Source organism: Eleutherodactylus coqui, chromosome 6, assembly GCF_035609145.1.
Source record: "Eleutherodactylus coqui strain aEleCoq1 chromosome 6, aEleCoq1.hap1, whole genome shotgun sequence".
NCBI classification, from domain to species: Eukaryota; Metazoa; Chordata; class Amphibia; order Anura; family Eleutherodactylidae; genus Eleutherodactylus; species Eleutherodactylus coqui.
In genome coordinates this window covers 146,700,542-146,714,481 of record NC_089842.1, presented here as the reverse complement: position 1 = coordinate 146,714,481, position 13,940 = coordinate 146,700,542, and the positions used below count along the sequence as shown (strand labels likewise).

Below are 13,940 nucleotides of genomic sequence, written 5' to 3'. Positions count from 1 at the left end.
GTGCGTTGGCTGCACACTGACCTCTGCAGCAGGTGTTATGGAAAATTCGTTTTTGTTTTTTTTAAATAATTGGTTCGGACTGTGATTTGATTTTGCGAAAATCGGGGTGATCTTATTGCCCGTCCGATCAACATAAGCAACACTATTGTTGATTATCTAGAATCAATTGATTCTATGTGGAATTTGGTAGAGGGAACCACATATGGGAAAATGATGCAGATAACTTGAAAAAATGTGGCCAAAAAAAGCAGTTGGGGGGGAAGTATTCTTACATGGGTTTATTGATCCAACATGAAAGTACAATGCTGTGAAGTTTGTGTCATTTCATTGTGACATAGACACTCTTACGCTCGTAGATACTGATTCCAGATACAAACTTGTTGCTGTTGACCTAGGATGTCACTGACTATGTCCTTTCACAGCTGCTTATGAATGTCCTGTGCAAGAGAGAAGTTCTTGGCACCTTTTGTTCCAGTGTGAGGAATAAGCAACTGCTCCTTCAACCCTAGAAGGTCCTCAAACCTCAGCATCTAGCAGGCACACCTAGCACGTGTTAGTAGGGAAATGACCTTACAAATTGTATTTTCTCTACAAACAGGTGCTACTACAGGATGCATTTTGCCTCAAAACACATTATCTGCTGTATATTTTCTTTTTTATAATTTTATTTTTATTAGAGAATTTTTCCACACAAAGAAATCATACTTAAACAAGAAAGAGGCACAATTCCATAACTAGGTATACAATTCAATATTGGCATACACATTACAAGACAGCTGTCAAAGCATGCCTGTCTAGGGAGAAGAGGCCCATACGTGTAAAACGTGCGGGATCTGTTAGGTTCATACAAGGTTCCCTGTAACGGAGTCCGACATCCCCAGCGTGGGCAGCCCCTGGCTGTCAACACATCTAGCACCACGGACCTTATCTACTGTATTTATTAAAGAGAAATGTAAGCTTTATTCCTTTGCCTCCTGTTTTGCCGCCTTCCACCAAAATCACTCCTTTGGACCCTGTGCATGCCTCCGAGCTAATAAGTAAGATGGAACAATACCTCTGCAGTGTCGCCTATTGGATGGCAGCATTCCTGCAAATCAATGTCCGACCCTTTATACAGGTCTTTAGAACAATGATTGGGAGTTGAAAACCAAGCCAGAATCCATAAACAGACAGCTGTTCCGGGGTTGTTGCCCCTCATTAATGTGCAGTAGGATCCTGGCTTGGCTAGTGAGAGACCTATGACCTGGGTCGTGAGGGGTATCCTCTCTCCTTAAGGAAAGCACATAGGAGGTGAGTAAGAAGACTTACAAGGCCATGCATGCTCCTCTGGGAGATGTATGCAAAAGAGGAAGATGGAACAATACCCCTGCAGCGCCACCTATTGGAGCAGCATTCCTGCGAATCAATGTCCGACTCTATATACAGGTCTTAGGCAGTGGCAGATCATGTTAAACTGAATTTCTTCTTTTAAAGAGCCAAATGATTTGGTTGTACTCCAGTAGTACTTTATATACCCACCATGGATGGTCCTAATACAATATTTCTACTACTGTTTTTCCTTCTGTTATCCTCCACATCACATAATTTTGTCTCCATTACTCCATAGCTGGAAAGCTGGTTAATGAAACCTGCTCAGATGATCCTGATGTCATCCTGAGTGGACTGGCTCCCCCATGTGTCAACACATTTGCCAACTGGCTGGTAATCTTCCTGCTTGTCGTCTTCTTACTTGTTGCAAATATCCTGCTGCTGAATCTTCTCATTGCCATGTTCAGGTAACTAATGAAATGTATAGACCTATATCTCCCAAAAAAATACACTGTGTGAAGAAGCTAGATTCCCAAATGCTTTATCTCAATGAAATACAGGTAATTCCAAAGATAGTCCTCCAAGTGCTCGTGATTACTCCTTAATTGAGAGAGGTTGTGCTCCAGCTGGTTTCGGCAACAAGCGTGGTAACATAGCAGGACACTTCCGGGGACATCCTGCTTCCGCTTTAAGAAGGCACGCCTGTGTTACCACACTTTTTACTGAAACCAGCCAGAGCGCAACCTCTCACAAGAAAAGAGGGAATAGAATTATAAAGCATTTAGAAATCAAACTTCTTCTCACGGTGTATTTCTTTGATTGCTATACAAGATGAATGGGACCTTGTCTCCATGTGTGTCCTGTGAGAGGAAATCCTCTGGACATTTTGAATTGAATTTATACCTATATCTACATCCACACAAAAAAAACCTGTTAATTCTACTTTTGATTCAGCGGGGTCTCATTTTTCCCCTACTCAAATGTTACTTACTATTGTTCCATCTACTGGAGCTGGAAGGGTCCTAGTTACATTGTTGCTGTACTGGAGTTGCAAAGAAAGGACCGGTTGGTGTATAATCCAAATTGAAAGAGGGCATGGTGCACTTTGTGCATATTCTATATAGAGTATAATGTATGCAGATATACTATGTACATATACATGCAGGGGCGTAACTATAGGGGGTGCAGGGGATGCGGTTGCACCCGGGCCCAGGAGCCTTAGAGGGCCCATAAGGCCTCTCTTCTCCATATTGGGAGCCCAGTACTATGAATAAAGCATTATAGTTGGGGGCCCTGTTACAGGTTTTGCAGCGGGGCCCAGAAGCTTCAATTTACGCCTCTGTATACATGCAATGTGTTTGCTGCCTTGCTGAGTCTGATTTATGTGATGTTCTGCTGATCTCTTTGCCTTCTTTCTCACCTCATCAGCTACACCTTCTCCAAAGTCCAGGGTAACAGTGATATCTACTGGAAATTCCAGCGATACAATCTGATAGTCGAATATCACAATCGCCCAGCACTTGCCCCGCCCTTCATCATTATCAGCCACATTCACACGTTTATTAAGCGCAGGATCCGCAAGGTGCAGTCTCAGAAGATAAGACATTTCAGTAAGTGTTCGTTAAGAAATACAATAGAAACATCCAGCATTTTATCTTCTTTTTTTAATTTTTTTTTTTATATAAAATGATCCAAAAGTGGCAATGCAAGTGTTAAAACTCTGGCGCTCATCAAACGAATCTTATACATATTTTTTTTAACTTGTTTTATTGCGAAATAAAACGCCATAACAAATCGTTTACTCAGTAACAAAACTGGATGTAACAGAATTCAAAGATGAGAATAGCTTATGATTACATATCCGACAGAGCCCGAATGCACACGGGTGTACTTGCACTGCAGGATACAGAGCTGCCGATCCTGCATCAAATACTGCCCATAGACCTGTTATGTGAAATCGCTTTTTCCAACCCACGAGCGGAAATCTTCTGTTTTGGTATGAGCCTCGCACGGAGGGCTTCTATTGATGTCAATGGAAGCCGTCCGTCCCACGGCCTGTCCGCAGTGAGCAATACACACAGGCCACAGGATCGGCGTTAACTGCCTAGAAACGGCGCGTCACACACTGTACTGCGGTGGTGCGATGGCCGGCACATCCGCAGTACAGAGGACGAATGCACACGAAGCCAGCAGACAGTTACGTGAGGACCACCGCTGGGGCACAGGGATGGATTCCAGCTGCGAGATCTCGCAGCCGGAATCCGACCCATTCGTGTGCATTCGGCCATAGCCTTTAACAAGAAAGAATATGTTAAGTGGTACCTGGAAGGGTCAAAAAGGGTCATGCTGAAATGTGTTTTGTGTGAGAGCTGGGGTTGATCAGCCATACCATGTTCCCCAGATTTTGGGAAATTTATCTGGGCGCTTTCTATTTTTATACACAATTTTTTTTTTCATATGGAAGAATGGAATTGACAAGATTATGGCATTGGGGAGTTCACACTACAAGGTCTGAACCAATGATATCGGTCAGGGAGGAGAGCTAAATTCATAACAGCTCTTCAACACAAAAAAGGTTTAGGTTAGTTTTACACGGGACAGCTGTGAGCCGAAAAATCGCTCAAATTAGTAATTTTGGGCAATAGCTGTCCCATGGAAATGTGGGACCCAACAAGGTACTGAGCATGTATTGCTCAGTAGTCTCTTTTTGAGACTGTTGCGACTGTTTGAGTGAGTTCTTGCTCAGTATAAACAGGCAGTCGATCATCTTTGAATGACTGCCTGTTCACAGTGAATGTAGGCGTGGAACTGGAAGAGATCTTCGCCTCCATTGGTCTCATCAGAAGTTGAAATTGAGATTTCAGTGATTTTTTTTTTTTTTTTGAGGGTGGGTTCCATTATCATGTCATAACATTGGCCGATAGCTAGATCCTCTAGTGAGCCTGTCCAACCCTACTCGCTAATAGCTGACAATGATACATTTGGTTTCTAGTGTTGAAGCTGGAGGAGGGTGCAGACGGCAGGATGCTTACATGGGAAGCTGTTCAAAAGGAGAATTACTTGGTGGATATAGCCAAGCAGAAAAGAGACAGCGACACAGAGCGTCTGAGGCGCACATCCCAAAAGTAAGTTATCAATACCTGCTTAAATCTAGAATTAATTGTAAGGAGACTGTCCACTGTACAAACTGTATGCCAGATTTACCAAAAGGCCATACTCTGCTGGTGGGTTTGCCATTGTATTAGGACCATGCTAGGCCATATCTGCCATTGTTTGCTGACATCCTCTTAGGAAAAAGTAGTGCATGGGCTTTAAAATGTGGCATTTGGTCCAATGTAAATCTGCCCAACTGTTTTATGTTTAATACAGAAGCCACTGAGGTGGTGCAGAACACAGGAACTTAAGGACAAAGAACATAAAGAATCCTTGTGCCTTGCTCCATGCCCTCAGGCCCTGCACTAGTCATAACACATTTGCCTGGAGTGTTCCTTTAAGATCTACTCATTTTCTGTTTTACTGGTTGTTGTATTTTCTTTTATTTTGTGATTGTGTGCCTTTTAATTTATTTTGTCCACCCCCCTTTGCAACCCTAATGAAACAAAAAAGTCCAGTATATAATCCCATATAAAATAAGTATTAATGTACATATATATGTATGCTTGTCCCTTAAATTGGTCCAATTAGTTGTCTTCTAAATGTCTTGGTATAGTAGCTCAGCTGATGATGAATCCTTCTCTCATTGACTAACGTTTGAATAACTTTTCATCTGTAAGTCACAGCTTTCTTAATTACTGTAGGGTTGATACAGCATTGAAGCAACTCTGTGAGATCAAGGAACACAGCCGAAGATTTAAAGCACTGGAAGTGGAGGTACATGTGATTGCATATCTATAGCCAAAAAGATCAAAGGGCTTTTTGACACTAGGAAAATATGGCTGCTTTATTCTAAAAACAGCGCCACTACTATTCATGGGTTGTGTGCGGTATTACAGCTCAGCTCTATTCACTTCAAAGCAGGTGAGCGCCATACAAGAGTAGACCCATGGAATAGATGTAATGATATTCTTGGTAGAAAGCAGCCATGTTTTTCTACTCCTGGACAATTCCTTTAGGCCACTAAGGGTGTGTTCCTCTATTTTCCAGAATTTAGCAGATAAGTGTGTAAAAGAGAGAAAAAAAACCCTTAATGCCAAAAGGGTACCCATAAAAAACTACAGCTCGCCACATAAAAAGCAAGCTCTCACATAACGTTTTTATTCTTCAATGGACAGAGCTCTAAGTAGAGATGAGCAAGCACGCTCGGATAAGTCAGTTACTCGAGTGAGCCTTGCTCTTCTCGAGTAACTGCATTCTTGTCAGAGCGTGCTCGGAGGGTGCGGGGGGGGAAAGAGTGAGAGTGTGATTTATCCGAGCGTGCTCGCTCATCTCTAGTTATAAGGCTTTGAATGTAGCGATTTTAGAAAAACAATTTCCAAAAAAGAGGGTTTTATTGCAGAAAAGTGGAAAAACCTAAAAAATAAAATTAATAATTTTGGTATTGTTGCAATTGTACCGACTCGCAGAAAAAATGTATTGTGAATGTGATCTATGCTGCATGAATAACGCTGTAAAGTTTTTTTTGTATGTTTGTTTGTTTTTTAAATGGCAGAATTGATGTGTTTTCTCTCCCTACTATCATAAAAAAAAAATAATAAAAGTTTGGAACCAATAAAAACAACAGTTCGCCACACAAAAAACAAGCCCTCATACGGCCGTGTCGACAGAAAAATAAAAAAGTTATGGCTTTTGAAAAGTGGAGATGAAAATCCCCCAAAAATCATTGCCAAGGGGCTAAATGTCCTGGAAACTCCTGACGCAGTCACACACAATTCATCATTTACGTAACTGCTGCAGCTAATCTTCGCCTTAACAATCCCTTGCCATTCGTACATACATGGACAGCGATTGGCCGCAGCAGTCACATGAATGATTAACAGTACGTGAATGCTGCATAAGCTTTTGGTACTTAACTAGTGTGGTGGGACAATTAAAAGGTGAGTCGTGGTTTTCACTTCTACACACTTATCTGTTGTCCCCTTTCTAGCTGTTTTTCTGCAGGAAGCAGATAGCTCCATGCATTGTGCAGTGGCCCAAGTTGGTACTGCAGGCGGAGGCCCATTCAGTTCAATAGGACTCAGCCTGCAGTACAGTGTCAGTCTGCTTCCTGCTGCAAGGCAGCTAGAAGGGGGACAACCCCTTTAATCATAATAGGTCTGGTCTATGGCATTGAATAGATACACAGCAGTCACCCTTCTCTATCAATGGGTTGTCTACATCTAGCAGACTTGCTATATGTAAGAAATTTCTATATGTATACAATACACACAACTTTAGGATGGAACCTTTTACAACTATATCTACAGACTATTTTAGTTGTCGGCTCTCTTTAATTAAACTCCATGTAAGCCCCCTGCCATTATCCAGTGTGAATCATAGTATCTGAAAGGTGACCTGAGGCTCGGGGTAGAATGAAGCTTGGCGCGGAGTACTAAATGTTAATGTATGCCAGGCTTCTCCAGTTACTCCACACAAATGTGTTGTAACTTTCCAGCCAGGATCTCAAGTTCATTCAAGGAAACCACTGAGATAAGGATAAATGAAGGCATCATTTGTGTATTTAACATTAACTCTCTCAGCGCAGAATTCCATTAAGTCACCATTAAAAAAGCCCTAGGGCCAGTGCAAGATTACAAATCTGTTTCGCATAACAATACATGAATGGAGGGTTCATGAGAATTACGTATTTCAGGTGGAATACTGTGCAAAAGCACTTTCCTGGATTGTGGAGGCCCTTCAACATAGTGGCATGGCAAAAACTGACAAACCGCCTCCTGTGTGTGTGCATAAGTAAGGTAAGTGGTACAAGGGGGCTTACAGCCCAATCAGGATTTACATTTTCTAGAGATGTTAATAGAACATATCAAGGCAAATGAGTAACTACCGTATGTTCCGGCGTATTAGAAGACCCCCAACTGTCGACTTACACGCCGGGAATACGCTGTAGAAAAAAAAAATCACACTGAGAGCATTGCTTTCTGGATCCAGGGCTTGAATGCCCCGCCTCCAGAAAGCTAATGCTCTGATTGGCTAACTCAGCGCAGCGTCAGCCAATGAAAGCCTGCGCTGCATTAACCAATCACAGCCATTCAATGGGTCGTCTTATACGCCGGAAAATACGGTACCTAGTGCCTTCACATCAGGCCGAGTCAACTTTCCACAGTGGAAAAAGGGAAGAAAATCCACAGGAGCCAGTTCTGCACATAAATCATGCGGGTTTTGCCGTGGATCGACTCCAGGTTTCAACCTTTTGCATTTTAAAGGCTGAAATCCCCTATCAAGGTCTGCAGCATAAATTGACATGCTGTGAATTTAGAATTCGGAGCATATTTCAAATACACTGTGGATTCTACACAGAGTTTTCCCGTTTTTAAAAAAAAAATCTTGTCCTCATGGCTTGTACTGTAAATGCTGCAGATTTTCCACAGCAAATTCTGCTGTGAAAATTGCGCAGTATTTGAAAAAACACATGCATGTTCTGAAAACAGGATTCTCAGTGATGCAAATCACAGAATACAGGCGTGTTTAAAGAAATGCATGCATTTTTACACACGGTTTTCAATTGCAGTTTTTGTGCATTTTTTCAATGCATGAGAAAGCTAATCTAACAGCTCCCTAATAGGGGGAGAGAGAATGTATATTAAGAATGGCTTAGACATTGCTGGTCATTGTATCCCAGTCTTGATGAGGAACCTTCCCCCTTTGCTCTGGGCGTGAGCATTAGACTCCATGACGTGATTTAGCCCAAAGCCAAATCCCTTAGTGATCCACTGGGTCCACATCTCCTGTTGGCCTTATTACACAATAGATATATGAATCCAGTGAAGAGCTTAAAGGGTTATTTCTATCTCAGCAAGTTATCCCCAATCCACAGGACAGAGGAAAGTTGCTGGGAACCCCAATGACCAAGATTTCAGCCCCCGAGACATCCAAAGTTTTGTCAGTGTAGGTCACACATACATGACTCCAGTCCATACAGTTCAGTTATTGCTCTAAACATATCTGAGAGCTTGAACTTGGCTATCTTCAGTGGTCCCATTCAAGAGAATGAAGCAGAGGTGTGCATGCATGGCCTCCGCTACCAGAAATTCAGGACATTCAGGAAATTTCGGGATTGGTAAATTGGACCCCCCACTGATGAGCAAGTTATCCCCTATTCTGTGGATAAGGGATAGCTTGCTGAAATGGGAATAACCATCTTTATATACATTCCCCAGCATTAGGGTTTCCGCTTGCGGAGGAAAAAAATCGCAGCATGCTCAATTTTGCACTGATTCCACGCGGACAGCTTCTATTGAAGTCAATGGAAGCCGTCCAACCCGCGCCCCTTCTGCAATTGGCATTGCGGAAAGGTTGGGGATTCCATGTTGCCCCTTAGGGAAAAGCAGTACTTAAAAAGAAAAGAAAAATCTGTACTGCGCATATTAGATGGCAAGCCGTGTGGACCATCCGCAATACAGATGAAGAGAAAGGAAAGCAGGTATGCGCGGACGCCGCTGCTGCAAGGGCCAGATTCCGTTACAGGATTCCACATGTGGAATCTGAGCAGCCCGTATGCAGGTGGCCTTAATCATCTTGATCCAGACCCTCTAGGTAAAGATGCCATCTGTAAATTGTGCTGCATTGCATGTGATATAATATTTAACGAGTTGTCCTAGTTTAGGAAGTAGGACAGACCATATAGCTATATACTGTATACAATTGTTTTTAGGTTTTTTTTTTTCACAATTCAGCAATTAATGAAAATACAGTTGTGTTTTATCAGGTTTCAGGCATGAAATAGTCACAATTTTTTCATGCAATTATGACTATCCGCAAAGTTAGGTGACAATTTACATTTTTTAGCCGATCTCGCTGCTTTAAAGAAAAACAAAAAAGGGTATTGGACTTAGAGAAGGTGACCAGGCCTCTTGTGGCCAAACAGATTTACTATAATTTTCTCTAGAAACTGTCCTAAATTATAGCGCAAATCTATACCAGCACATAGCTTCCAGCGGCTGGCAAAAGCCTCCTCCGTCAACGAAAATCTACCTTTAAAGTAAAAAATAAATAGGAGATGGGAAGAAGGGGAAGAGGGAGATGCAGCTGCAGTCTTTGTCCTCAAGTCCACGGGGAAATTCGGGCCTGCACGGATTCTCCATGTAGAATCCCGCAGCAGGTCCCTCCTGCCCCGCGGACATGAGGCCATAAAATCCAATACCTGTCTGGACGCTGCAGATCTCCCCTCAATCGCAGCCAGATCTTCGGCCCGGCGGATGTGCTTGGCCCGCTGGCAGCATGCTGCGCGCATGCGGCGTGCACATTATTTCTTTTTTTTTTTTTGAAGCCTGCTTTCCCGCAGCACAGCAGAAATACAGTTGCAGGTGTGCTGCGGATACGGATGGCTTTCAATGGAAGCCGCGGAAGACGTCCGTATGAAAGACCCGCAGCAAAATGGGGCATGCTGCGATTTCTTCCTGTGCATGTGACCCGCACGCGAGGAAGAAATCCCATCTGTATGCTTTTAGCTGCCCTACGGATGTAAATGCATCCCTATGAGCAGCAAGATACACGGATCTCCCGTGTGGGGGCCACGTGCGAATTTTATAAATAAAATCCGCACGTGGACATTCAGCCTTTTCTCTTAGTGTTTGACATGATTAATGCCTGTATAAAAGACAACTTTATTAACACATTCTATAAAATATCTAATTTCTAAATTTTAAACTTTTTTCACATTCTAGGTGGAAGGACTCCACATTCTGTGAAACACTTATATGATTTACTGCCAATATGATGGACAACACCACTACCTGCCTTGTGGCCTACACTTTACTCCTTCACGGCTGAGCAGAAGGGGCCTCATTGTAAACACTTTTAAGCACCCGTTATTTATCTGTTGTCATATTCATTCTACTGGAGCTCATTCCTTTCATTCCGAGTGAGTTAATGCTTCAAGTACAATGTGTAAATATGATGAAATAATTTTGTGATGAGCACAGGCTGATTTGCCTTTAATTACTTCATCCATTGCCTAACACGGTAGCTGCAGCTTTTTATAGGCTGAACCATTATTTAACCAGGAGCAAAATTTTTTTTTTTTTTTTTTTTTTAGAAAAATCTGGTTCATACCGCTAGCAAGTACTGAAAATGGTCTAGGCCCTTGGTGAGAATGGCCATGTGCTCCTTACCAGTCGCCAAAGCTGTAATACATTTGAGCCAGGTTAACACGATGCCTTAGACCACACTTACAGTATCTCGTCTTGTTTTGTAGACCCTGCATTTAATCTTTAAAAGGGTTGTGTGAGCATACTTTTCTGCTCCATTCTGGTTTTGGGGCATGGGAAGACAGAATTGCTCACTGGGTAGCACAATTGCTCGGGCAACCATTAGATGCCCATCAAGGATCAAGCACAGGTTCCATTAATTAGCATAGGACTTGCATACAATGTTTTGTACACTTACCCAAGAGTTTGTACTGCCCTAAGTTCTGTTGCATCTCACCATGCCCAATGTTAGACCAGAAAAAAGGAACATTACTGAACATTGCCTTTACTGCCTCTGACTTGAGGGCAGTAGCCCTCTTTTTACCCTGATCCCTCCATGCTCAGTACAACCTTTCTATCAGCTGAGATGGTAAAAGCCTGGTTGTAAAGTTGTTCTTCCTCATTTCTGCTGACAGCATTTCATTTTAAAATGACTTTCTGGTTTCAGGACAAAATTCTATATCAAGACCAGAGGGAAGGGGTATATACTTGCAGTGGTTCTTCTCTGCTATTTCTCCGATACCCTGGTTTCAGGCCCCGTTTTTGGCCATCTCCGATGACTGATGCTCCAGTCTTCAGACTACCTAATCCCCACAGTGTATTGGTAATGTTAGACTACCGTTGCACTGTACCTGCTCTCTGATTGGTCATAGCTCCTCACATTATCAGCTCTAGCCAATCAGAGAGCTGTGCACAGCATGCATTAGGTAGTTAGAAAATTGCTGCAGCTATCTTGGATAGCCTGGAGCTAGCAGATCAGAGGGCTTTCAGAGAACAACTCCTGCTGCTAATACACCCCATTTCAATCTTGTCCCAAAACTTTATGGTTGCTTTAAGCAATGTAATATAGCCTAGTTGCTATATAAAAGTTCTTTAACAGTGCGTTCACACGTAGCGGAATTGGTACGGATTTTCTGCAACAGAAGATCCAGACTAAAATTTGTCAAATTCCGCATTAAATCTGCACCACTGGTGTGTATCTTGATGCAAATTTTGACATGGATCTGCAGCAGACTTCACCCTTTCAGTTGAAAAAGTGAAATCTGTTGTGAATCTATGGCAACATTTGCACCAAATGGTGCAATCCGCACCAAAATCCACTATATGTGAACTTCCCAAGCAACCAATCTGTCAGATGACCAAACATACAGCTCTGGGCAAACTATACTGTCAAGCTCCTTCTCTGCTCTCAACTCAAACACCTCATTTATCTTTATTACCTCCTGCAAATATAATCAGATTTTCGTAAAAGTACATATTATGTCGGCTTCAGAAGGTCATAACATGACTATTTATAATCCCTGTATTACGGCCGCAACACATGAACAATATCCCCACTGTGACTAAAGCTTAGTTAGTAGAACCGCCGGAGTTTTCAAGTTGCGGCAGTAATAGAGAGAAGGTAAATTGCTACCATATTTTGGCCGAGTGAGACCAGCCTTTGTTGGTGTACAAGAGTTGTGTTTCCTGATATCATGGATGTCGGCTGATGATAAAATGTAGAGACCGAGCAGTGAGCCATGTAATTTTATTAGTATGACTGCTTTCAGTGGTACTGAGTACTACTACTTTATATTTATGATGATATAGAATTATTGTGTTTTTTATATTCTTTTTCTTAAAGAAAATGTGTGCATTTACAACGGCCTGAACATCCTGGACGGTTTGTAAAGGGTCAGGATGTTTTCTCTTTATCAATAAAAATAAAGAATTTTAAAATGTGTTTTGTGTCTTTAGAACAAATACAATAATTGTACTGCCTCGGGTAATTGAAACTAATTCACTTGTCCTGCGATGGAATAGTGTCAGGCAGCTGCTGCCAAGGTAGATAGGATCATGGGGTGCATCAAAAGAGGTTTGGGGGCACGTGACAGGAACATTGTTCTTCCTCTTCACAAGTCACTGGTCAGACCACACATGGAATATTGTGTATAGTTTTGGGCACCGGTACTCAAGAAGGACATATCAGAGCTTGAGCAGATACAAAAAGCAGGCAACTAAAGTAATGCATGGAATGGGTGGACTACACTATCCCAATTTTGATAAACTCTCTGGGTAATTTCGTTTTGAAAAAAGATGGCTGAGGGGCCCCAACTCTCTAAATTATTTTAACCATCAACTCCGCAGTGAATCCGCAAATGTATTTGCGGATGGACTGCGGATCCTAAGTTCCCATAGAGATGAATGGAGCCACATCCATGGAGCATGCTGCGATTTATTATCCACACGTGGCGTCCGCACTTCATTTCACTCTTGCCGATTTGATTTTAAATGAAGTGCGGACGCCCCATGCTTCTCCATGGGCGGCTTGAACTGCGGATCACCCGCGTGGATTTTGCAAATCAAATCCATCCGTGGACACTGAGCTTTAAGTGTTCCAAATGGTAGTTCTGCAGAATGTATAAGGAGCAGTTAGATGTATGAGCCAATGACACGATGCTTGCTGACCAGATCATTACAGCAATATATGCATTTCCCCTTCGCTTCCTCTGGCAGGCTGAGCGCTGGTGACTATGGCGCTGGGACAAAGTGTTCATTCTTCTGGTAAATTTGAATCTGGCCCAAGTAGCCGTGTAGGGAAATTTGCATTAATGAATAATTTAGTAAGGAGACTGTTCCACTGTCATCAGCTAAAGAACATATGCAAAAAAGGAAATGCTGTCTATGTGAAGCAGTGACAACTGCAACCTGAAGTCACCGCTCCATTTATATTCCATTGTGTGCTTTCTATGTCATTACGGCCCCATTTACACGGGGGATGCTATTTTACTCTGTGAAAAATGCATCGTTTTCACGGTGTGCGTGCATTTTTGGTGCACATACACTTTTTTTACGTTTGTGTTGCATTGATATCTATTACGTTTTTCATGCACGCAAAAAAAAAAAAACGTGTGACAGCCCAATTGATGTCATTATTCTTTTTTCCGCTCTCTTCTGGTGTAAACACAGTAAACAAACATATAACATCTGTTTGTTTTTTACTTCCATAGACTTTACTGGGCAATTTTGGTTTGTGCTGCAGGCCAAAATGCTGTGGTTTATTGTTGGAATTAAATTGGTGTATTCATATGTACGTTTATTATACATAATTAGTCAATATTCAGTCAGTAATGGCCCATTTAGACACAACGAGAATCTCCATCTTTTGAGCGATTTTTCTCGTTGCGTCTAAATGCACTGAAATTGTGCAGTTTTCGTGCACGAGTCGTTGATCACTGCCTTCAAGTTTTCTTGAATTGAGGGATCAGCTGTTAGCAGTGCAGCCGGCTGTTATCACAGTGCTGATAAGAT

At 42.2% G+C, this 13,940-nt stretch overlaps 1 protein-coding gene across 2 annotated transcripts in view; it reads left to right on the top strand.

Annotated features, from left to right (window-relative positions):
* TRPM4 (transient receptor potential cation channel subfamily M member 4) overlaps nucleotides 1-12,372 on the top strand; it is a 76,449-nt gene extending 64,077 nt beyond the window's left edge. For both annotated transcript variants that reach the window (XM_066607900.1, XM_066607901.1), the window contains exons 20-25: nucleotides 1,607-1,775; nucleotides 2,737-2,918; nucleotides 4,301-4,433; nucleotides 5,106-5,178; nucleotides 7,097-7,199; nucleotides 10,128-12,372. In XM_066607900.1, the coding sequence (XP_066463997.1) occupies nucleotides 1,607-1,775; nucleotides 2,737-2,918; nucleotides 4,301-4,433; nucleotides 5,106-5,178; nucleotides 7,097-7,198 (659 nt within the window). In that variant the 3' untranslated portion in view covers nucleotide 7,199; nucleotides 10,128-12,372. The remainder of the gene's footprint in view (nucleotides 1-1,606; nucleotides 1,776-2,736; nucleotides 2,919-4,300; nucleotides 4,434-5,105; nucleotides 5,179-7,096; nucleotides 7,200-10,127) is intronic.
* The last annotated feature ends 1,568 nt before the right edge of the window (nucleotides 12,373-13,940 follow it).